The 22,674-nt window shown below is 43.9% G+C and overlaps 1 protein-coding gene across 1 annotated transcript in view; it reads right to left on the bottom strand.

Moving 5' to 3' along the window:
* MEI4 (meiotic double-stranded break formation protein 4) overlaps nt 1-20,834 on the bottom strand; it is a 32,578-nt gene extending 11,744 nt beyond the window's left edge. Inside the window, exons 1-2 of the mRNA XM_074989132.1 lie at nt 20,803-20,834; nt 6,194-6,442 (exon numbers count right to left, since the gene is read on the bottom strand). Coding sequence (XP_074845233.1) covers nt 6,194-6,442; nt 20,803-20,833 — 280 coding nt within the window. The 5' untranslated portion in view covers nt 20,834. The remainder of the gene's footprint in view (nt 1-6,193; nt 6,443-20,802) is intronic.
* Between the last annotated feature and the right edge of the window lie 1,840 nt (nt 20,835-22,674).

Here is a 22,674-nt window from a genome sequence, read left to right as displayed (position 1 = left end):
TTTTATGTCTGATTTTGAGAGTTTTCTAATGAGGTGGAAATAGAGGGTACAGAAAACAAATCAAACTTTTGAAAAGGATACAGGGATCTGGAAAGGTTGAAAACAACTAGTTTAAGCACACCGATATCTTTTTGTGGCAGTTAGGGTCCCTTACTGAAAACAAGCTCTGCTTTTGTAGACCTTATTTCTTTGAGTCAGTAAGATGAATTCTGCTCAGAACCTTCTAACATCTTCTATATACTATTTCAGAAGAGTTCTGCAGATGGTAAATGCTTACAAGGGTCTCTACAAGCAAAACATTTAAAGAGGTTTTATACCAAGTTATGGTTTACTTACATAGTTTAGCAGAATTTACCCAAAAATTTCTGACTAAAAACAAAGGACTGTGATTCAAAGATCTGGCTGTATCACAAATTTCCCAAAAAACAGCAGTCATGTAGCACTCCAAAGAACAGACTCAGGGAAAAGAGTACAAATCAGATATTCAGAACTCCAAAATTCTACTTCTGATTCTACACACATTTACTGATCTTTGATTTATTCTGGTTCTGAGATGTGGCCAAATTTACTTTCTTAAAATGACAGATTATGATAAGTATACTTAAACAAAAGAGCAAAACAATTTCTCCTTCAGAAGAGCATTGTAAATCCCACTTAACAACACACTACCCATATCCTTAGATGTCAATTTCTCTCTCTTTTCTGGATGATCCACCTATCTGCAGTGTTAGCAAGGACTTAGTTGGAAAAAAAGGAGTCTTTCAGACAAGCACAGATAAACCTATTCTTTATGATAAGATCCACAAGTCTGTCACAGTGGGATTTTCATAGCAATCTACCTTCAGCATGGGAAACAGGATCAACCTTTACATAACAACATCCCAAACTAGGCAGATACAGCTTTAATCCTAGGCATTCAGATATGAAGAAAAGTTCTGCCAAACAAATGAAATGGCATCAGCTAAGAAATACATAGAGTTTAGTGAATTAATGGACCTCCAACAGATCTTAATATCCAAGGCATAACTATTCTTTAACTGAGCAATGGAATGAATGCCAGGAGTCTCAACTGATCAGAAATGGTAGCCATCAGGACACCTGCTCTAATGGACATCACCTAATGAATCATTTTGTTAGTCTTTAAAGTGCTGCATGACTGCTCTTTTGTCAGCAAGAGATAAGTGAATTTCTTTCTTCCCTTAAGCTAGTATTATTTGTACTACAATTCTAGAACAAGATTGGGGGAGGGGAAGTGCAGGGTGTCTAAAACTGTCTAGTAAAGGTTAAAAAACAAAAAGCTCACTGTCCGAGACCCTGTCCTTCTAATTTCACTCCCTTCATGAAAGTGGTGGGGAACATGTCTTGCTGCCTCAACACCAGCTGTTCCCTGGTCCAACTCATTTCATTTCTTGCCCAGAGAAGAGGAGCTGAGGCAATCTCATCTGGCCTATGCTATAAGGAGAGGCAGCCCCCTGGACACACAGCTGACCAAGGTCCCATAGAAGCTGCTCAGTAGGAGCGGGAAACAGGGGACACAGACCTGTGCTGTTGCCTTTTGCTTTCCTTTTCTCTAGCTCTCAGACTGCGGCTTGTAGGAGCACCAGCTGTAGCAAACCTCAGAGCAGGAAATAGAACTGAAGGAACTCTCCCCAAATCAAATACAGCCTTGGAATGTGGCTGGGAATCACAGGCACCTTATTGGAATAAAATGTTTAAAATTTTGAAATGGAATTTTTCTCAGGAATGTGTGGCAGGAGCGATCAGGCTGAGTCACCCACCTCTGGGAAGGTAGAGAAAAATGAGAGAAGTTCAGGAGGCAGGGTGCTGAACTTCTGCCAGTGACTAACTGATGGGTCTGGTTCCCTCCCCAAGCTGCAAGTAGAGTGGAAGCTTGTAATAGACCTCTGGGCTTTAGCAGAAAGAACAAACTAGCTAAACAAGTAAAGAAAAATCCTTATTGCTATAGAAAGCATTGCCAGAAATTTACATCATTTGACTCTGAACAGTTAAATGAGCCAATTCAGAAGTTGGGTATAGGGAGAAATGGCTCCCATGATGGCTCTAGCTAAAATACACGTTGGCTAACCGAATTACAGGCTTTCAGATGTATCGACCTAAAACTGCATCAACAAACACAACATCTATCCTCTAGCCAGATGTATCCTGGAACCATTAGAGCCAATCTGCAATTTTCTGTCCATTTCAAGATTAGTAATGACTTCCTGAGCTGGAACACCAGGTGCGAACTTTTCAAATCTCTTCTATAGGCTTCCCAACCTTTTCAGTAACATGGCACACTTATAGTGAGACAAAGAATTCCATGGCACACCCCACTTTTTTCAGCTGAATCAATCGCTCATAAATGTCACATTTACTGACATGTATTATGGTTACTAGTTACTATGGTTTTAATGGAGAGGTATGCAACATATTAGTACATACAACAAGCTAAACAAGGATCAAATGCATTAATGTTTCAAATCGACCACAGAATGCACCCTCTTAGACAGTGAGCACAGACACATTTTCAGACTCTGCTCAACAAATGCCATGCTAGGGATGTTGAGTAAACAAGTAACCACTGACAGCAAGGTCCCCTCCCTGCCAGCCAGCTGAAGCCAGAACACAGCATTTAAACTATGTCCCAGCTCCAACAGGCTCCTGGCTCTTCCCTCCCTCCCTCCTGCCACAGCGGGGCGGGTGGGTGGTGCTCCCCTGCTGCTCATTCAGGCCAGAAAGCAGCATTTCAGCTGTCTCCCAGTACAAACTGGGTCATGTGGGTTTGTCAATTTCTCCCCTGGAGTGGCTCTGCAAAGAGCCACAGGGAGGGGAAATGATGAAATTTCACAGCACACCTGGGCTGTGTCTACACGTGCATGCTACTTCGAAGTAGCGGCACTAACTTCAAAATAGCACCCGTCGCGGCTACACGCGTCGGGTGCTATTTCGAAGTTAACTTTGACATTAGGTGGCGAGACGTCGAAGTCGCTAACCTCATGAGGGGATCGGAATAGCGCCCTACTTCGACGTTCAACGTCGAAGTAGGGACCGTGTAGACGATCCGCGTCCCGCAACGTCGAAATTGTGGGGTCCTCCATGGCAGCCATCAGCTGGGGGGTTGAGAGACGCTGTCTCTCCAGCCCCTGCGGGGCTCTATGGTCACCGTGGGCAGCAGCCTTTAGCCCAGGGCTTCTGGCTGCTGCTGCTGCAGCGGGGGATTCATGCTGCGTGCACAGGGTCTGCAACTTGTTGTCGGCTCTGTGGATCTTGTGCTGTTTAGTGCAAGTGTGTCTGGGAGGGGCCCTTTAAGGGAGCGGCTGGCTGTTGAGTCCGCCCTGTGATCCTGTCTGCAGCTGTGCCTGGCACCCTTATTTCGATGTGTGCTACTGTGGCGTGTAGACGTTCCCTCGCTGCGCCTATTTCGATGTGGTGCTGCACAACGTCGATGTTGAACATCGACGTTGCCAGCCCTGGAGGACGTGTAGACGTTATTCATCGAAATAGCCTATTTCGATGTCGCCACATCGAAATAGGCTACTTCGATGTAAGCTTCACGTGTAGACGTAGCCCTGGACAGTTCTCACAGCATACCAGGGTGCCATGGCACACTGATTGAAAACCACAGTTATATAGAAGCTGACTCACTTTCTTTCCAAGAAACAATATGATCCTTGATTTGATGAGCTTTTATTAAGGATGGGTAATAAAATCTACCTCAGAGGATAGCTAATTTTTGTCTTTTGTGCTCCACCAAACCAAAGAGAGACCCTTTGCTGACCCAAATGCTGGGGGTCCTTTTTTTCCTGGAAGATAAACAGAATTTGTCTGTCATATTAATATGAAAGCTGAATTTTTCAACAAAATGAAGCTTGGCACAGTTCTCTTCTCAAGACAACTCTGCTAAGCTAACAGGTAATGAGGGAAAAATTACAAAAGAAATCAGGCTCATTTCTTGCCCGCGTGAGGTAATCACAACTAAAAGTGCCACTTTGAATTAAAGCAATTCTAAAAGAAACAGTGGCCATTGAACAATGGTACAGTCTTTTGAATATTAGACTGAATTTCCAAGGTGAAACAATTATCTCATGGAATGTATACATGGCTTGATGGCTTTTAGAAACATTTTAATAAGACGTGTAATCACACAGAGCACACCATCCAGAGACCCTCTGGTAACAGTAAGGGATAGAATTTGACTCTTTAGATACTCTGACAAATTGTCTTCTCTGGCTAAACTGAAGGGAAAAAAAAAATCAGACAATTCATAGCTACTATACACAAAAAGAGAAACCCACCCCCACCATTTACACAGCACAATGAAGTGGTACCCCAGACTCTTCTATGCTAGTTAGTGAGATTTGATATTTCTATTTGAGTACAGATGTCTGAGCTAGATGGCGGCTGGTCTACAGACACTGCTGAAGAAGAGTAGTCCCTCAGATACAAGTTTGTTCATGTAAGGACAAAACAACAGCCACGGTCATCAGGATCACGTAAATGAGCCATCTTCACTGTGACTAAACTAGGGCTAAAAAGTATCTTCCGATAGAGACTGTTCACTAGGACATCCCTGCCCTTCTCTGCCCACATTAGGATTAACAGTGCCTCTCTAAGCAATGCTCCACTCCTAGCCACTGTTGGATTGAGGAGGGAAGATGTCTCCACAATACTGGCTAGACCAAGACTGTAAAATACAAATCTTGAAACACAGAAGTTTCAGGTAACTGGTTTCATTTCCAGTTGGTTAATAGAGTCTGCAGAACCTACATCCTCAATTACAATATCCTTTGTAGGCAACACAGGAGCATAGAATAGAGGAGCCATCTGTCCTGATCATGAGCCTCCTGCATTCACATCTTTCAGCTCTTGAGAATACTAAAGTCACTTGCTGATCATCAGTGACAAGAGCTTGAGACTTCTTTTACAAAAATATTTCTTACAATAACACATATAGGATGGAGAAAAGGGAATGGGAATATACCAGGAAGGAAATCAGAGATATAACAAAAACAAAAAAGAACAAAACAGCACAGGAAGTGCCAAAATGGAAACCAGAAGTGGAACAATGAATGTGAAAGACAGCTGAAATGCACAGTCGCCTACTTTTATGGTGGAAAACATGGACATTGATCCCACCACCTCTTGCATGCTAAACACATATTCTACCACTTGAGCTACCGCCCCTGCAGCTCAAGTGGTAGAGTACATACTTAGCGTGCAAGAGACAGTGGGATCAATGCCCATGTTTTCCAATGAAAGTAGTACTTTTATGGTGGAAGCTGTTCAATATAACTATTCACTGTTAAGGTTAGTGGATAAAGTAAATAAAATAAATTCATCCCCTCCTGCACATTTGGAAGTAAAAAGGCGGGGAGCAGGAAACCCCTCTTATAGACAAAAATTAAACGAAAAGACTCATGCAAAAAAAAAAAAAAAATCATGCCACTAAATAAAACCTGACCACCTCCCCACCCCTCTGCCCTAAAAGCAGACTACCCTGTAAGCCAAATCAGATAGGTACACAGAAGATACACACATTTCACTGAAGACTACAGTCGTGAAGCTCAGTCTACCACCTCACTAATTAGTCTACACTTCTGTTCCAAGAACTTCTTAGACTTAAGACGCAAATTAGAAAATTATTACACTATTATTAGTTTTTATATGAATAAATATATTACATATTAGGTCCAAGATTCTTATTTTTAAGACAGTTTAATGTGGTTAGAGAGACAAAACCCAGTTCAAAAGATAGAATTCCAAATTTAAATATGGTACATTAATGTTATCATTAAACTAAAACTAGTTGGCTACACCGTGAAAATTTTAAAAATCATGTCATGATACCTCTGGATTTATCCAATGTACTTTAAACAGCAATAACACAAACTCCAAAGATTGACAGCTATATCCTTTATTATTTATTTATTTTCTACTGTGAACAATTTTTTTTAAAACAACTTTGAGTACATCTCAAAACTTCTACATTATTTCCTGCTATAACTGAAACCAGTGTCTTACTGTAATCTTTTTTTTCGGGGGGTGGGGGGGAAGGCCCTAAAAGATTCCTGCATTTAAGACACCTTTACACATGCATAAAAATGCTATTGCTTATCAAAAACAAGTTTGTTTTTTTTTCAAATGTTACTACAGTACACATGAATGTTAATCAAAAATTACTTTAGAAACTTACTATTTTCCAAGCACAATCTGGGACAGATCTTGTTCAAAAGAAGTTCCTGACGTAGCCTAAGGACTTCAGCTTCTAATGCTTCAACTTTCGATTGCCATTTAACATCCTGTACAGAAATAATTTTGGCAAGATGCTCTGTGTATTCTTTGCTGCTTTTTCCTGGAGGCTTAGAGTGGATAATCGCTAAAGCCAGTGCCAACTTTGATATTTTCAAGTACCATGTTTGATGCTCTTTTCTGTCTTTTATTCCTATCAGAGAATGAAAAGCAACATAAGGGGTGTTTTTTTTTGTTTGTTTGTTTGTTTAGTAAGTTTCTCTTATTTACTGATGGGCTATATTCCAAAGTAAGGCTAATTATCTTACTTCTCATGTGAATGTAGCTCAATGAACAGCAACCTATCACACTCAGTATAAAAATGAAACATATAGAAGTGCCATGCAGGCAAAGTCAGTTCTAATTCAAATTTGGTAGTTTGAAAGTAAGTGTGAATAGTATGGCTTATTTTAGGAGGAAAAATATTCTCTAGTGAATGTTTTAATACACATTTTATCCCAACAGGAAGTTCTAATCTCATAGTTGCAGAACGGGTACTGGGGTCACAAATACTTTGCACAGTATATAATTTTGTGAAGTGCAAAAAAAAAATACAGGAACATTCTAAAAAGGTATAGGTATGGTATTCTGCTAAAGACCCCCTATTTGAATCCTAAAGTCTAGAGTGGGCCTATAATCCTATAGTTCAGAGAACCAGTTAGCATGAGTGGAAGGTTATCCCTGCTTGACAACTCCTCCCACCATCTCTCTCACAAGACCCAGGAAAGGTTGTCCCAACTTGGACAGGACCTTGGAGTTTGGGATAGTTGCCCCAACAACCACTTTCCAAGAAGAGGCCATGCATGTGACAACCAGGATATAGCACCATCCCACTTGCCCTCCCAGGCTGGTACTCAGAACAAATGTGCTATTGCTCTATGCTGTTACTGTCTTTTGCTTTAATCTTCTAGATAATGCACCCCTAGATATGCCTTTGTGAAGGCATCATCATTACTCCTGCAGCCACATCATTAATCCAATTAGACACATAGATGTCATTAAAATAAAAAAGCAGTCAAGTAACACTTTAAAGACTAACAAAATAATTTATTAGGTGATGAGCTTTCATGGTACAGGACCCACTTCTTCAGACCATAGCCATACCAGAACAGACTCAATATTTAAGGCACAGAGAACCAAAAATAGTAATCAAGGTGGACAAATCAGAAAAAACGTTATCAAGGTGAGCAAATCAGAGAGTAGAGGGACAGAGAGGAAGCGGGGAGAGTCAAGAATCAGATTAAGCCAAGTATGCAAATGAGCCCCTATAATGACCCAGAAAATTCCCATCCCAGTTCAAACCACGTTAATGTGTCGAATTTGAATATAAAAAAAAAAAAGAGTTCAGCAGCCTCTCTTTCAAGAGTGTTGGGAAAATTCCTCTTCAGTAAGATGCAAACTTTTAAGTCATTAACAGAATGGCCCACTCCATTAAAATGCTGGCTGACAGGTTTGTGGATCAGGAGTGTTTTTATGCCTGTTTTGTGCCCATTAACTCTTTGTCTAAGAGAGTTTGAAGTCTGTTCAATATACAAAGCATCTGAGCATTGCTGGCACATGATGGCATATATGATGTTAGTTGAGGAGCATGAGAATGTGCCCGTGATTCTGTGAATAACCTGGTTAGGTCCAGTGATGGTATCTCCAGAATAGATATGTGGACAAAGCTGGCAGTGGGCTTTGTTGCATGGAGAAGTTCCAGGACTGGTATTCCTCCAGTATAGACTGTGGTTGTGGGTAAGAATCCTCATAAGGCTGGGAGGTTATCTGTAGGAGAGAACAGGCCTGTCATCTGGGGCCTTCTGGAGTGTGGCATCCTGATTAAGGATAGGTTGTAGGTACTTAATAATGCCCTGCAGTGGTTTGAGTTGGTGGCTGTAGGTAATGACCAGTGGTTTCTGTTCTTGGCTTTTTGGGGGCTATCGTGGAGTAGCTGGTCTCTGGGTACTCATCTTGCCCTGTCAATTTGTTTTTTTTTTTATTTCTCCTGGTGGGTAATTCAGGTTTCTGAATATTTGGTAAAGATCTTATAGTTTTTGGTCTCTGTCAGTGGGATCAGAGCAAATGCGATTGTATCTAAGGGCTTGACTATAAACAATGGATCTAGTTATGTGCGCAGGATGGAAGCTAGAAGTATGTAAATATAGCGATCAGTGGGTTTCCGGTAGAGTGTGGTAGTGATCAGGCCATTCTTGACTTGCACTGTAGTATCCGGGAAATGCATCTCTCGCTTGGAGTAGTCGAGGCATAAGTTGATGGTGGGTTAAAGTCTCTGTGGAATTCTTCTAGAGTCTCTATACCATGTGTCCAAATAATAAAGATGTCATCAATGTATCTTAAGTAGAGGAGAGGTAATAGGGGATGAGAGCTGAGGAATCGTTGTTCCAGGTCAGCCTTAAATATATATGTAAGCATACTGTGGGGCCATGAGGGTGCCCATAGCAGTTCCACTAATCTGGAGATGTAAATTGTCCCCAAATCAGAAATAATTGTGGGTGAGAACAAAGTTACAAAGGTCAGACACCAGATTGGCTGTGGTGACATCAGGGATGGTATTCCTGATTGCTTGTAATCAGTCTTCGTGTAGAATAGTAGTGTACAGAGCCTCTACATCCATTGTGGTAAGGATGGTGTTGTCAGGAACTTTTCTGATGTTTTGTAATTTCCTCGGGAAGTCAGTGGTACCTCGGAGATAGCTGGGAGTGCTGGTGGCATGGTTTGAGGGGGAAGTCCACACAACTGGGTAGTCTGGTGGTAAGGGTGCCAATACCTGAACTGACAGGGCATCCAGGGTTCCCAGGTTTGTGGATTTTGGGAAGAAAGTAGAATAATCCAGGCTGGGGCTCAGATGGTGTGTGTGAGTGAATAAGGTCCCAAGTAGCAGCAGGGAGTTCCTTAAGTAGTAGTTGTAATTTCTTTTGGAATTCCAAAGTGGGATCAGAGGAGAGAGGTCCGTTAAATGTGGTGTTGGAGAATTGTCTGGCTGCCTCCTGTTCATAGTCTGAATTATTCATGATGACAACAGCACCCCCTTTGTCAGCTGGTTTGATTATAATGTCTGGGTTATTTTTGAGATCCTGGACAGCATAGCGTTCAGCATAGTTGAGACTGTGTCTCACTTGGCTGCTGAACTCTCTTTTATATTCAAATTCAGGTTTGAACCTGGATGGGAATTTTCTGGGTCACTATAGGCGCTCATTTGCATACTTGGCCTAATCTAAGTCTTGACTCCCCCACCCCACCCCTCTACTCTCTGATTTGCTCACCTTGATAACTTTTTTTTCTGATTTGTCCACCTTGATTATTACTATTTTTGTTTCTCTGTGCCTTAAATATTGCATCTGTTCTGGTATGGCTATGGTCTGAAGAAGTGGGTCTGTCCCGCAAAAAGCACACCTAATAAATGTTTTTGTTAGTCTTTAAAGTGCTACTTGACTGCTTTTTTATTTTGATAGTATATAGACTAGCACAACTTTCTCTCTGTTACTATTCATGGAGGTCATTAAATGTCTGCTTTGTTTAAGTAACATGTTAAACCCACTTGTATTAGAGCAGTGGTTCCCAAACTTTTCAGCATCACACCCCCCATTGATTTTTGAGAAACCCTCACCCCCCACCTCAACAAAAATTTCAATTCATAATGTTAAATAAACACAAAAGCTTGACATAAAAATATTATTTAAATGAAAAAACAAACAATTTTTCTTGAGCCCCTTGTGGTTGCCTGCAGCTGCCCCAGCTGACCAGCTACCCGAGCCCTATGCCAGCCTCCAGAACTGCCCGCGCCAGCTGTCTGTTTGACACCTGCGCTGCCAGAGCTACCCACCTGAGCTCCACGCTGATGGGACCAGACACCCACTCACCCCCAGCTGCCAGGGCCAGACATCCACCTGCCTACCATCCACCCAAGCCCCATGTTGCCAGGGCCAGCTGCCCATCTGTCATCCCGAGCCACCTGAGCCCTGCACTGCCAGGGCCAGCCACTTGCCTACCAGCCCAAGCTGCCCAAGCCCCATGTTGTGGGGGCCAGCTACCTGAGCCCCTCAAGTCCCACAAGCTGGCTGGCCAATTGAGCCCTGCAATCTGCCTACCCAAGCCCCTCACCTGCCCTCCTAAAAAGCCAGGCACCCCTAGTCCCCCCATCTAACCCCATCCACCTCCTGCCCCCCCAACCCACACACACTCATTTGCAGAAGGCAGCCAGCTCCACATGGGTCTTTGCCGGCTGCCCGCTTTTTATAGTGGCTACGCTGGGTCACTCACGTAAAATAGCAGGGGCTTAGCTTAGAGTTGGAAGCAAAGGCCAGGCAAATTTACTTACTGTTTCCTTTATTTTCCTGCTACTTACTATTTCCTTTCCCAGCAATAACATTGCTCCAGACAATTCAAATGCTTGACCTAGATAGTAATATTGCAGATTTCCATCCAATTTTGCGTTTCACTAACCTTCCACACATAAAGCCAAGTCATATTAGCTCAAATTTTTTTATATAAATAAGAGCTGTCAAGCAATTTAAAAAAGAATCATAGAATACTAAAACTCAGAGATCATGGCAGGACAAGCACCATCTACATCATCCCTGACAGATTTTTATCTAACCTGATCTTAAATACTTCTAACAATGAAAATTCTACAGTCTCCTTAAGGTGATACGCAAAGAAAGAGCAACTCTTGTCCTTCAGATCCAAAGCTGGTAGACATATAAAACCCTTGTCTTCTAAACTGAATAAAACTGAAAGCAAGTAGTAGCAAAGGTGACTCTTTGGGGAAAAATGTAGGCTGCTGTGACACCATCATTTGATGTCTCCTAGCCCCTAACAAGGATGATTAGAGGTACCTCGCATCCCAACCAGCTGAAAGGCTGACCTCAATAAGAAGGAACAGAAATGGATGAGGGAAGACATGCTGAGACCTGCTCAACAATTCTCAGCCCAAAAGGCTTAGGAAAGGAGGGAGCACCTGCTGAAGGGCAGACAGAAGGACCAAGGCATGTATGGGGAAATGTACCAAGACATCATCTACCTCCTCAAACAGCAAACTATAATGTTTCAAAATAATGAGAAAAGCCTCTGAATACCTACACCTAAGTAGCCACTATACTGCCTGGATAACTTCCCCTTCATGGGGCATGGGACATTCATCCCTCCTCTCAAAGCATAAGCATTCTCTGAATCCTTATCTCCTCCACTCCACTCCAGTGAAGAATAAAGAACTGCTTTGACTTACACTTATCCTGATACGCACCTCAAAGCACCATGCTCCTTTTTGCATTTCTTTTTAAATATTTAATCATCTGCCGATTATTTTGCAATAATTCTGTCATGAAAACCTGAATTTATGTTGTCTTTGCAATAGGGTGGCCTGCCTCTAATCAGCTCTGTTCAAGTAGCCTCACATGTGCCATGATTTGTTCCCTCCCAGATTAAGTAGCAAATTGGGGTGAGGTAAAAGCCTGATAAATACCCAGGCCTCAAAAAGCCAAAGGACTCAGTTTAGTAGAAGAACTGCAGGTTACTGTGAACAGGCCCTAACATAGGGGCAAGAAGAATCAGGGGATTCACAGTTCTACTCCAGAGCAGGAAAGACAGAAAGGTAAACCAGAAGTTGAGAACTGAGCACAGAGGACAGGCTGAACAGGAGAAAGAGTGAGGAGAACTTTGATAGTTTGGATTTCTACTATTTTGGAAAGGGACTGAACTGTGAGAGGAACACAGCCAGAGGGCAGAGCCATATGAATCACTGGGACTTAAAAACCTGGTAAAGGGAACCTGAGGCAGACAGCACTCTAATATGATAGGGTGCTATTGAGCAGCCACACCTCTTACAATAGAGCTGTAACTCTCTAAACCCATAGTCCCTCATCAGATTCATGAACATTTATAATAATTCATCAACTGGCTAAATAACACAAAACATAAAAAGCAGCACACTGGCTGGCTATGGTACATTCAAAGTGAGCTCTCAAGGTACCTCCCTCTGATGTAATGTGCTTCAACAAGCTGTTGTGGCTGCCTTTGGGCCAGACTTCTCAAAATTGGACTTTCCAGTTCCAACTCTACCCTTCTGTTAACATGTCTGTTTTGGCCTTGCAAATACTATATAAAATACAACATGAAGCAATAATAGGAACATTTGCCTCATGGAGATCCAGTCTTGTGCTAAAATATCCCCAGTGACAAACACACACTCCATGGTACTATTGCATCTGCTAAGGTTAAATCTTTTCTTTCTCCAGTCCAGATGTATGTCTTCATCACACAAACAAGAAAAAGGACAGGCTGGTTCTCCAGAATGCCAACTGCCATTCACATTGGTGGGGTTGCTGTGCCATTGTCCCTGCTTGCAGCTTTTCAAAAAGGACTGTACTCCAAAAGATGCACCTACCATACATATTCCCTGAATACTCTATGTTAAAGGCACTGAGACAGCCTCAGCGTTGTACCATCACTTGTCTAACCATGGAATCATACCTCCTTTCTGTTTATGTACTCCAAAGCAATTGCCCCACCACAGCAGCTACAGAAACTCATTGCATCAAATCCATCTCATATTTCCTGCACCAAAGACATAATCCTGTGCAGCACAACAGTTTTAATAACCTTTCAGGTCTAAGATGACAACTGGTCCAGAGTTTCCAGCACTGATTGGATTGGCTACCACAACTATCAATCTGGTGTTGTAATCTTGCACAGCATGATTGCCACCTGCACCTCCAGTTAAAAACCACTCATTTTGATATCTGTATACTGGCAGGCTGTGGCAAGTTAAGTACAGCATTCTGAGATTGTAGCCTTCTGCAGCCAAACAAGTTCTGTAGCCACTTCTGGTTGACACAGATTTGAAGTGTATGATCTTGCTACTTGTTTCACAGGACCAGAAGCACCATTCCACTGTGTGCAGCTGCTGATTAAATACTTGCAGTACCTGGTGACTTTCATTCACTGTCTTCATGCTCCATTCTTCCTTAGTTCTCATTCACTGCTGTATGATCAGCAGCTGTGTTGGTAGCTGAAGTTCCACAAATAAGAATCAGGCACCACGTCTGTAAAAACAGACAAAACTCTACTGCCCAGTTTAGCATTCAGTTTTTAAACAGTGAGATGGTAGCCAGACTGTAAACGAGTATAGGGAAGATTATGAGCTGTAATTAAGAAAATATGGGAAATTTCTTTTTAAGCATTAAAAAGAAAAACCACTGTCAAATGGGACAAAGGGACCTGTAGGAACCTGAACCAAAATTCACATGATTCCTAAGATGACAACACTACACTACAAAAATTTCCTGAAATTATCAAATCAGGTGGTGGTGAGTGGCATCAGAATGCTTACCCACAGCTCCACTCAGCTTATGCTGATACAACCAGTCGCTCACAGAAAGCAATGCATCAAATAAATCTGTCAGCCACTGTTTACCAACATGAATGCTACTGAAAAGGTTTCTAGTATAGAAGTTGCCCCAGTCACAGGGCAAATGGAAATTTAAGGCAGATCAGGGACCATTTTTCCCCATGCTGAAATGCTGTAACACAAGGTATGATAGAGCAGTGAAGCCTCCACTAGTTGACTAAGCCAGAAGGAACATGAACAGGGAAGACTGCTAACTACCAACCAAAAATATACTTGTGGTCTGTGTTATTTAGGAAACAGGGTACACTCTTCCAGCAGAGGAGTGGATATACTTGAGTTAGCGATCTAGGAACTCCTCTGGGGAAGGCAGCACAGGTATTCTCACTGATGGCATCTCTAGCAATGGTATTCCTTCCACAGAGGGTCCACTTCCCTGATAATCTGGAACTGCACTTCAGGGGAGGCATCTCCTAAAGTTGAGGAATGCAGTTGGTCTTCTTGCTGTTTTCAGACATGAGACAAACTCCCTCCCTGCCCCCACCCTTTTCCAGCTTCCTAACCCTCACTCAAAGCACAGGCAGAGGAATCACAGCAAGGGACTGAAATTAAGCAGCAGAGAAATGGCAGCCTTCCACCCGACAGAAACCATTAAGGAAGGAAACATGACCTACACTGCACGAGTTACAGAGGAATAGTTCTCTAAGGAGTTCAGTTAATGAAGTTGCAACCTAATTAAACTACATTCCTTGCTTTTCTTCCCATATATCTGCAACAATACAGGTAGCATGCGTAATGTTTTCTGAAATCTCTGAACCATACACATTGCTCTAATCCCCTAAATTAGGGACAATCACAAGACAATGAGGCTGGGAGATTAATTTCATGACGAGGCTCAAGGAAGTGTGCATTGCCCTATGATTTTTTCTTTTTGTTTGCCAAAATTTGTCTAGAGAATAACTCCCTCTTTATGCAATATACCATAATGAAAAATTATCACACTTCCTCTTCACACAAATCATTTAAAACTTAAAAGTTAAGATTACCAAACTTGGCAAAATATAAAGGCTTTTCATCCAGTCTAAGCATCTGACAGAGATTTAGGGACACTCAGAGCAGGGGGTTGCACACCTGTCCATCTTTGGTAACAGCATTTAATGTTCCCATTCCCCATGAAATTATTCCTTACTAAACCCTGTAGTAGTTTTGGTGACCATAACAGCCCCTGAAAACAAATTCACAGATTGAATGTATGTTGCGTAAAGAAGTACTTCCTTACATTTTAAACATTTTACATATGAGCTTCCGATTCTTGTGTTATGCAAGGACATAATTAATATTTCCCTCTTTATTTTCACTACACTTCACATGATTTTATAAGCTCCCATCCACCATCATCTCTTTTCTAAACTGAAGTGCAGTTTCTTAATCACTCCTCATATGGAAGTTCTTAGTACCAATAAAAAAACATCCATACTGAGTAAGAACAAAGGTCCATCTTGCCCAGTATCCTGTCTTCCAACTGCAGCCAATACCAGATGTCCCAGAGGGAGTGAATAGACCATGTAATCAAGTGATCACGCTCCTGTCATCCATTTCCACTCTCTGACAAAGGCTAGAAATGCCATTTCTAGCCATCCTAGCCAATAACTATCAATGGATCTAGTCTCCGTGAATTTATCAAATTCATTTTTGACTCATGCACCTACCCAGTATTGTTGCATTTCTCTGTACTGTCTTCCAATTCTAATCTATCTTTTTTGAGACAGTTAAACCAGAACAGAACATAGTATTCAACCTGTGGATGTATCACAGATTTCCACGGCATTATGCTATTTTCTGGCTTATCAATCCTTTTCCTAAAGGTTCCTAACATCAGCTTTTTTTTTTTTTTGTTGGCTAGCACTACCTACTGGCTGTTTCTATACATCACTTTTTCCCCCAAAAGTGGCATGCTAATAAACGGCCTGAAAAATGCTAATGAGGCACAGATGTAAATTTCTGGCACCTCATTAGCATACGGTCACATGCTCTTCCGGACCTCAAAACAGCTTGTAGAGGCATGGCCCCTGGGGATCGCCCCGAAGGAAATCCTCCTTCTGGAAGCCCCTTCTTCCTGCCTATCCCGAAGTGTCTCATTAGCCTCCTACTTTCGAAACATGGGGGGGGGGCTAATGTAGACATAGCCCAAGTAACATTCAAATAAAGTTGGTTTAATTGGCACACCTAGCATGATGCTATTTTTTTCAATTTATGTACAAAATAAATATAAATGGGACCGTGGCACAATAAGTATGGATTCAAATCTACCTGATGGTCCAATTAAGCAGCCGCTAGTGTACAAATGTATATTTACACTTGAAGTGTTATTTTAAGAGATCATTAAGATATGCATGGCAGATGTGTTTGCTAAAATAAATAAAAAAATTTTACTTACTTGAGCCCAGAATGAAATTTACAATACACTCATCCTTTTATACAGTGAGCATTTTCAGTTATTTTGCAAATTACAAAGATTAAAAGGTGAACTTGACTTACACTATCCAACACATTAACTCTAAAATAATTTCAGGTTTTTAAAATAAATCATTTCACTTAAACAGGAAAAACAACATTTCCCCTACTTTGACCAAAGCTAAAGTTTTCAGAAGTACCTAACGCCCTCCTTCCTCACGAGATCTGAGAGATCAGGTTCCAACCTGAGACAAAACATGTCAAAGCTATTTTAGCCCCATAGCAGGAGTTCAACTCAGGCTTCATCTACACTAGAACTTTACTTGTACACAGATATATCTGAGGGCTCATCTACTCTAGCCCCCTCCTTTGAAGGAGGCATGTAAAAGAGCCTGATCAGTGAATAGCAATGAGGTGCTGCAGATGCAGCACAATTCTCACCACGAGAACTTCGAAGCAGGGGCAAGCAGTATAGCCACTGGCACTTTGAAGTATCCGCACAACTTTGAAATTTCCCTTACTTAATGTTCAGAGACTCAAGTGTATACTCCTTTTGCAAATGAGACATGGGATCCAAAAATCACACTCTAACATTTCAACCTACATAGTGAATAAACACAAAATTATAATCAACATGATACACACACACACACACACTTTAATAAAGAACCCCTCTACTAAAAACAAAGTTGAGTTTAGAAAAGCAAGCATTTAAAAAGTTACCCATCTCTTCTCCCCCCGACAAAAAAAAAAGCATCAAGCACCCATAGGTTATCTTAGTCTGCACCATGTCACAGGGGGCATGCATTGGACTGAAAAATGTATGGGAAAATTTTAGTTCCAGGGGATAATTTTCCTATTTAGAAACCTTATAAATCCCTATTTTAAGATGCTTAAAGAACTACTTTCTCATCCATAAAAAACAATGCAGCTGTTGGAATTCTGTGACATACCTTGAATTAATTCCAGAAGTTTAGACAGGTTTAGCCAACTGCTTTTAGGTCAGATTCAAGTGACAGGTTTTCCAGCTATCATACCTCTGGCATATTATTTTTAAAGCTATGCCCACTACAGAAATGCCATACCAAATTTTACATATAAGAATATGCAGTCACTCAAGTTCAGTTGCCGAACAGACTAAAATGTTGAGGCAAGGAAGTGTACAACATTGTAGCCTTACAGAGATAAAGGATCCCTCCCACCATTAGAATAAGCCAAATATCAAAATTCAAGTTTATGCTTGATATTCTGATCAATTTTAATGCATATATTCTCTCTACCAAACCATTCCACCAATCTGATAGCTTTCTTTGACAGGATAACGAGCCTTGTGGATAAGGGAGAAGCAGTAGATGTGGTACACCTAGACTTTAGTAAGGCATTTGATACGGTCTCGCATGATATTCTTATCAATAAACTAGGCAAATACAACTGAAATGAGGCTACTATAAGGTGGGTGCAAAACTGGGTGGATAACCATACTCTGAGAGTAGTTATTAATGGTTCTCAATCCTGCTGGAAAGGTATAGCAAGTGGGGTTCCGCTGGGGTCTGTATCCAGACCAGTTCTGTTCAATATCTTCATCAACAATTTAGATATTGGCATGGAAAGTACACTGATTAAGTCTGCAGATGATACCAGGCTAGGAGGGGTTGCAACTGCTTTGGAGGACAGGGTCAAAATTCAAAATGATCTGGACAAATTGGAGAAATGGTCTGAGGTAAACAGGATGAAGTTTAATAAAGACAAATGCAAAGTGCTCCACTTAGGAAGGAACATCAGTTTCACATGTACAGAAAGGGAAGCGACTGTCTAGGAAGGAGTATGGCAGAAAGGGATCTAGGGGTTATAGTGGACCACATGTTAATATGATTCAACAGCATGATGCTGTTGCAAAAAAAGCAAATATGATTCTGGGAAGTATTAACAGATGTGTTGTGAACAATATGCAAGAAGTCATTCTTCCGCTCTACTCTGTGCTGGTTAGGCCTCAGTTGGAGTACTGTGTCCAGTTCTGGGCGACACATTTCAAAGAAGAGGTGGAGAAATTGGAAAGGGTCCAGAAAAGAGCAACAAGAATGATCAAAGGTCTAGAGAACATGACCTATGAAGAAAGGCTGAAAGAACTGGGCTTGTTTAGTTTGGAAAAAAAGACGATCGAGGGGGACATGATAGCAGTTTTCAAGTATCTAAAAGGGTGTCACAAGGAGGAGGGAGAAACCTTGTTCTTCTTGGCCTCTGAGGATAGAACAAGAAGCAATGGGCTTAAACTGCAGCAAGGGAGGTTTAGGTTGGACATTAGGAAAAAGTTCCTAACTGTCAGGGTGGTCAAGCACTGGAATAAATTGCCTAGGGAGGTTGTGGAATCTCCATCTCTGGAGATGTTTAAGAACAGGTTACATAAATGTCTATCAGGGATGGTCTAGACAGTACTTGGTCCTGCCATGAGGGCAGGGGGCTGGATCAATGACCTCTCAAGGTCCCTTCCAGTCCTTGTATTCTGTGATTCTCTCATTTACTTCCAAGGGAGTCCTGCAGGAGAGTGCTCTCTGCACATCCCTCACCCCTGGTGCTCCGGACCTCCCCGAGACCCCTATCCCTCAAGCCTCCCTGGCCAACACACCACCTAGGCCTCTAAACAACATCCAGCCAGCCTTGTCAAACTGCGCCCAGAGGATAACTGTATGTGCCCTTTGTTTACATCCCTACACCTTATTTCCATAGCCCACTGGGAGTAATAGTGGCAGCAATTCTTCTATGCAATGAGGACAAGCAAGGGATGATCTAGATAGTAGCTGGTCCTGTCATGAGGGCAGGGGGCTGGACTCGATGACCTCTCAAGGTCCCTTCCAGTCCTAGCATTCTATGATATCCTTTTTTCTCCCCTGACAAGCTCTTTTTGCTGTGTAATTCAGAATATCATCTACAGAATCTGGCAGTCACCAAAACTGCAGATTCCCCCTGCCTCACATGCACACACATGAGGACGCTGTACCATAAAGTTAACTATTCAAAAAGAAAGAATGAACCAATGGTGCAGGCTTATGACCTACCCTGTCTTCATACCTCCAGAATTTCTCTCTAAGCAAAATGGCAATTTTTACCGAAATGGTCTAATCACACAAACCCCAAAAACTGTTCCCTGACCTGCACCCAACTCTTTCCCAGGGCCTGCCCCTTCCCCTGCCTTCTCTCTTCCTCTCCTACCCCCACCCTACCTTTTTCATTTGATTTCCCCCACCATGACTCACTTTCACCAGGAAGGAGCAAGGATGCTGGCTCTGGGCTGGGGCAAAATGTTTCAGAGCAACAGAGAGAGCTTTGGGATAACTCTAGGAAACAACTTTAAGGTGCAGGAGAGGTCGTGGGTGCAGGCTCAGGGATGGCATCTGGATGTAGGAAAGGGCTCTGTGATGTGGCAGGGGATTAGGATGGGAGAGATGGCATGAAGTGCAGGTTCCAGAAAGGGGCTCAGTGGCTGGAGCTGAAGGTTGAGATGCAGGAGGTGGTAAGGAATGCATGCTCCAGCAAGGTGGTATCTATTTCAGGCAGCTCCCAGTCAGCAGTGCAGTGAGGTTACAGCAGACTCCTTGCCTGTCCCAGCCCTGTGCAGCTCATGAAAGATGCTAGCACATCTCCATGGCCCCTAGGCATGTGAGGTCAAGTGGTTCTGCAGGCACCACCCCCAAAGCTGCCATGTTTCCCAGCCAAAGAAATCAGTGCTCATGGCCAGGCAGAGTACAGAGATGCACCACCCCCAGCGATGTGCCAGCATCCTTCCACTGCACCACTTGGACAGAGCAGACAGGGAATTCACCTGCCTTAGCCCCTCTGAGCTCAGGAATTGAAGTGGTTTACTAACTCCCACATTGGCTCCAGTGGCCTCGGGGAGATAGAGCCCAATTCTGGCATCTCCCGGAGAACGCCAGATGGTTGACTACCCTGGCTGCAGCTTTACCTCCACTGTGCAGACAGTTATGTATTCTAGGCCTGTTTTAGAGACACGACCTACAAATCTTTGGCTCTCTGCAAAGCTCTGCACCACCTCAAGCCTTTCATTCAAGAACTTCACCGCACTAGGATTTAGGCCCCCCAGCAGCCTTAGGTAGCATTCAGGGAACGTCTTCATCCACTCCTGGGCAAGCACGGCGATCTCGAGAGCCAGCTGATGGCTCCTACCCAGGGAGCGACCCAAGCTGCACGCAGCGGACCCAAGAACTCCCGGCGGATACAAGAGAGGTGTCCGCGTCCCACCCGCCACATGGAGGCACTAAAAAGAAACCTGCGGGTTTGCAGCTGAGAGGGCCGCGGGTAGCCAGAGGCGTATCAGCGAACAGCCCGGGGCCTGTTTTTCCTACCATTCGGACCAGTGCCCTGTGCAGATCACGTGCCTCCTGCTACCGACCCTCTCGCCGGCGCCTCTGCCGGAGGGGCGGCCTCCCGGAGCCCCCGGCAGCCCGCAGGGACGAGGGATCCGCTGCAGCGCACAGACGGCGCCGCCCGCGTCTCTCAGCCGGGCCTCGGCCCCGTGGAAAGCCCGCCCCGGCCATGCGCGCCGCTTCCCACCCTGATACAGCCGGGTGGGCGGCGCCGGCGGGCTCGCCCGAGGGAGCGCACGGGGCCTGCGGGATCAGCGCCCGGCGTCAGCCCCGGCTCCCCGCCCCTCAGGCCGGCAATCGCGAGCCGCTCCCCCGCCGGGCCCCGGCCGCACCCACCTGCGGAGGAGACCGGCCCGGCCGCCTCCATGGAAGGCCCCGGGGCAGTGCGCCGCTCTCGCGCCCCTCGGCCTCGCGCTGGGCACCCCGCCCCCTGGCGGCAGGGCAGGCGGGCTGCTGGAGCGCGGGAGGCGCAGAGAAGAGAGCGAGGGCGGTTCCGTGTCCGCTGCAGCGCTGCCCTTCACAGGGGGAGTCGCCCTTACTCTCTGGGGACTCAACAGCGGTGCCCAGTATCCCCCGAAAACCTCAGCCCCCACTCCCCCACCTGCCCTGCTACTCCCCTGGCCAGAGGTGACCTGTGGTGGCTCGCCATGCACCGCCCCCAGCCACAGCTGTAACTGCTCAGTCAGGTGCTCCCTACACCTCCGCCCCTCACAGGCACCAGTTGCCATGAGTCAGCCCGGGGAGGAGCCAACCAAACCGCTCAGGTTAGCAGATGGTCAGGGCCTGGGTCTCTCTATTTTCCAGACTCTCCTGCACTTCCCACCAGCCTTACTTAAAATATCAGCGTCTAACTGCACACCTTTGGGTGGGCCAGATGCTCAGGCATGTTTCTGAAGGGGAACAGCTACCAGATTTCTATTCACCTCTTTTATCTCACTGAAGTGTAGGTATCTAATTGGCACCTAAAATGTCCCTGGTTATATTTGGTGCTGACCCAGATATTATGATGGCCATCGAATACCAGAGTACACCTATTCTTCAAGAGATGAGGTGCTTAAACTTGAGCTGTACCTATTTCCCCTATCTAGACTGTTGTCTCTTCTCTAATACATTGAAAGCAGTTTGGAGTCCTTTTGTTCTGCCTAGCATAATGGGCTCCTGGTCTGTGAAAAGAGATCCTGCTGTAGTTGTCCATTGTTTGTACTTCATTGGGGATATGAAATCACTTCTGCTATATTTTGGAGGATGCAAACACAAGAGCTACCTGGGGGGCAGGGGCAGGAGAAAACCTCTCAAACTTTAGATTGGGGGCCATGTTCATCTATTAAAAGAGAAATATATTTTTTGTAGTATTCAAATTTTTCTTTGCTACTGAAACGAGTGTCTACAGCACCACTAATATCAGACAGGTAGTCAAGTTAGTCTGTATCTTCAAAAACAACAAGAAGTCTTGTGGCACCTTATAGACTAACAGATATTTTGGAGAATAAGCTTTCACGGGCAAAGACCTGCTTCGTCAGATGCACCACTAATGATTCTAGAGCTCCAGAGCTGGTCTATAGTAGCATCCATCCCTCTTCACCAAATAATTTTTTTCATTCAACTGATTCTGAGATACTGGGAGTGACAATCATGCGCAAGTTCTCCAGGCATTGGAAGATGATAAACACGGCCACAATTCTGCATTTAGCTCCGTGGCACAGACCCCGCTTTGCAGAACTCTCCTCACTTCAATATGCCATGGATACAGGGGACCAGCTGTTTGAACTACCTGGACAGTCAGTGGAATGTAGATGGCAAGACATGATACACAGATGAAAAGGTGGAAATGGGCCCAGAGCTCCTGGCCAAAGGCCATGGCTGCTATTGTAGCAGCAGCTGGAAATCTGAGCCCTTTTGAATTGCCACTTGGTTGCTGCTCCACACAGCTCTGAGGGCTGGAGGTGGGACACTGTGGTCTGGGCAGTGCTAAAGACTGACTGTCCTCAGCCCCAGCCTTCTCACACTCAATCCCACTCTTTCTGGAGGTTCAGAGAAGGCCCCTGCAGACAACGTGCCCTGGGGCGCGCAGTGACTGTCAGCCTCACTGATTTATAATGTATAATTGTATGGCTTTGTCATAACTTCATGATACTAACATTATAAGTAACCCAATATCTCAATTCTGAACCCCTATTTTTAGCAACCAGAAGTTTATCTCAAAACTTA

The sequence above is a fragment of the Carettochelys insculpta genome, chromosome 3, assembly GCF_033958435.1.
Source record: "Carettochelys insculpta isolate YL-2023 chromosome 3, ASM3395843v1, whole genome shotgun sequence".
Taxonomy (NCBI): domain Eukaryota; kingdom Metazoa; phylum Chordata; order Testudines; family Carettochelyidae; genus Carettochelys; species Carettochelys insculpta.
The sequence above is the reverse complement of the archived record's forward strand: the minus strand, read 5'-3'. Positions and strand labels throughout refer to the sequence as shown.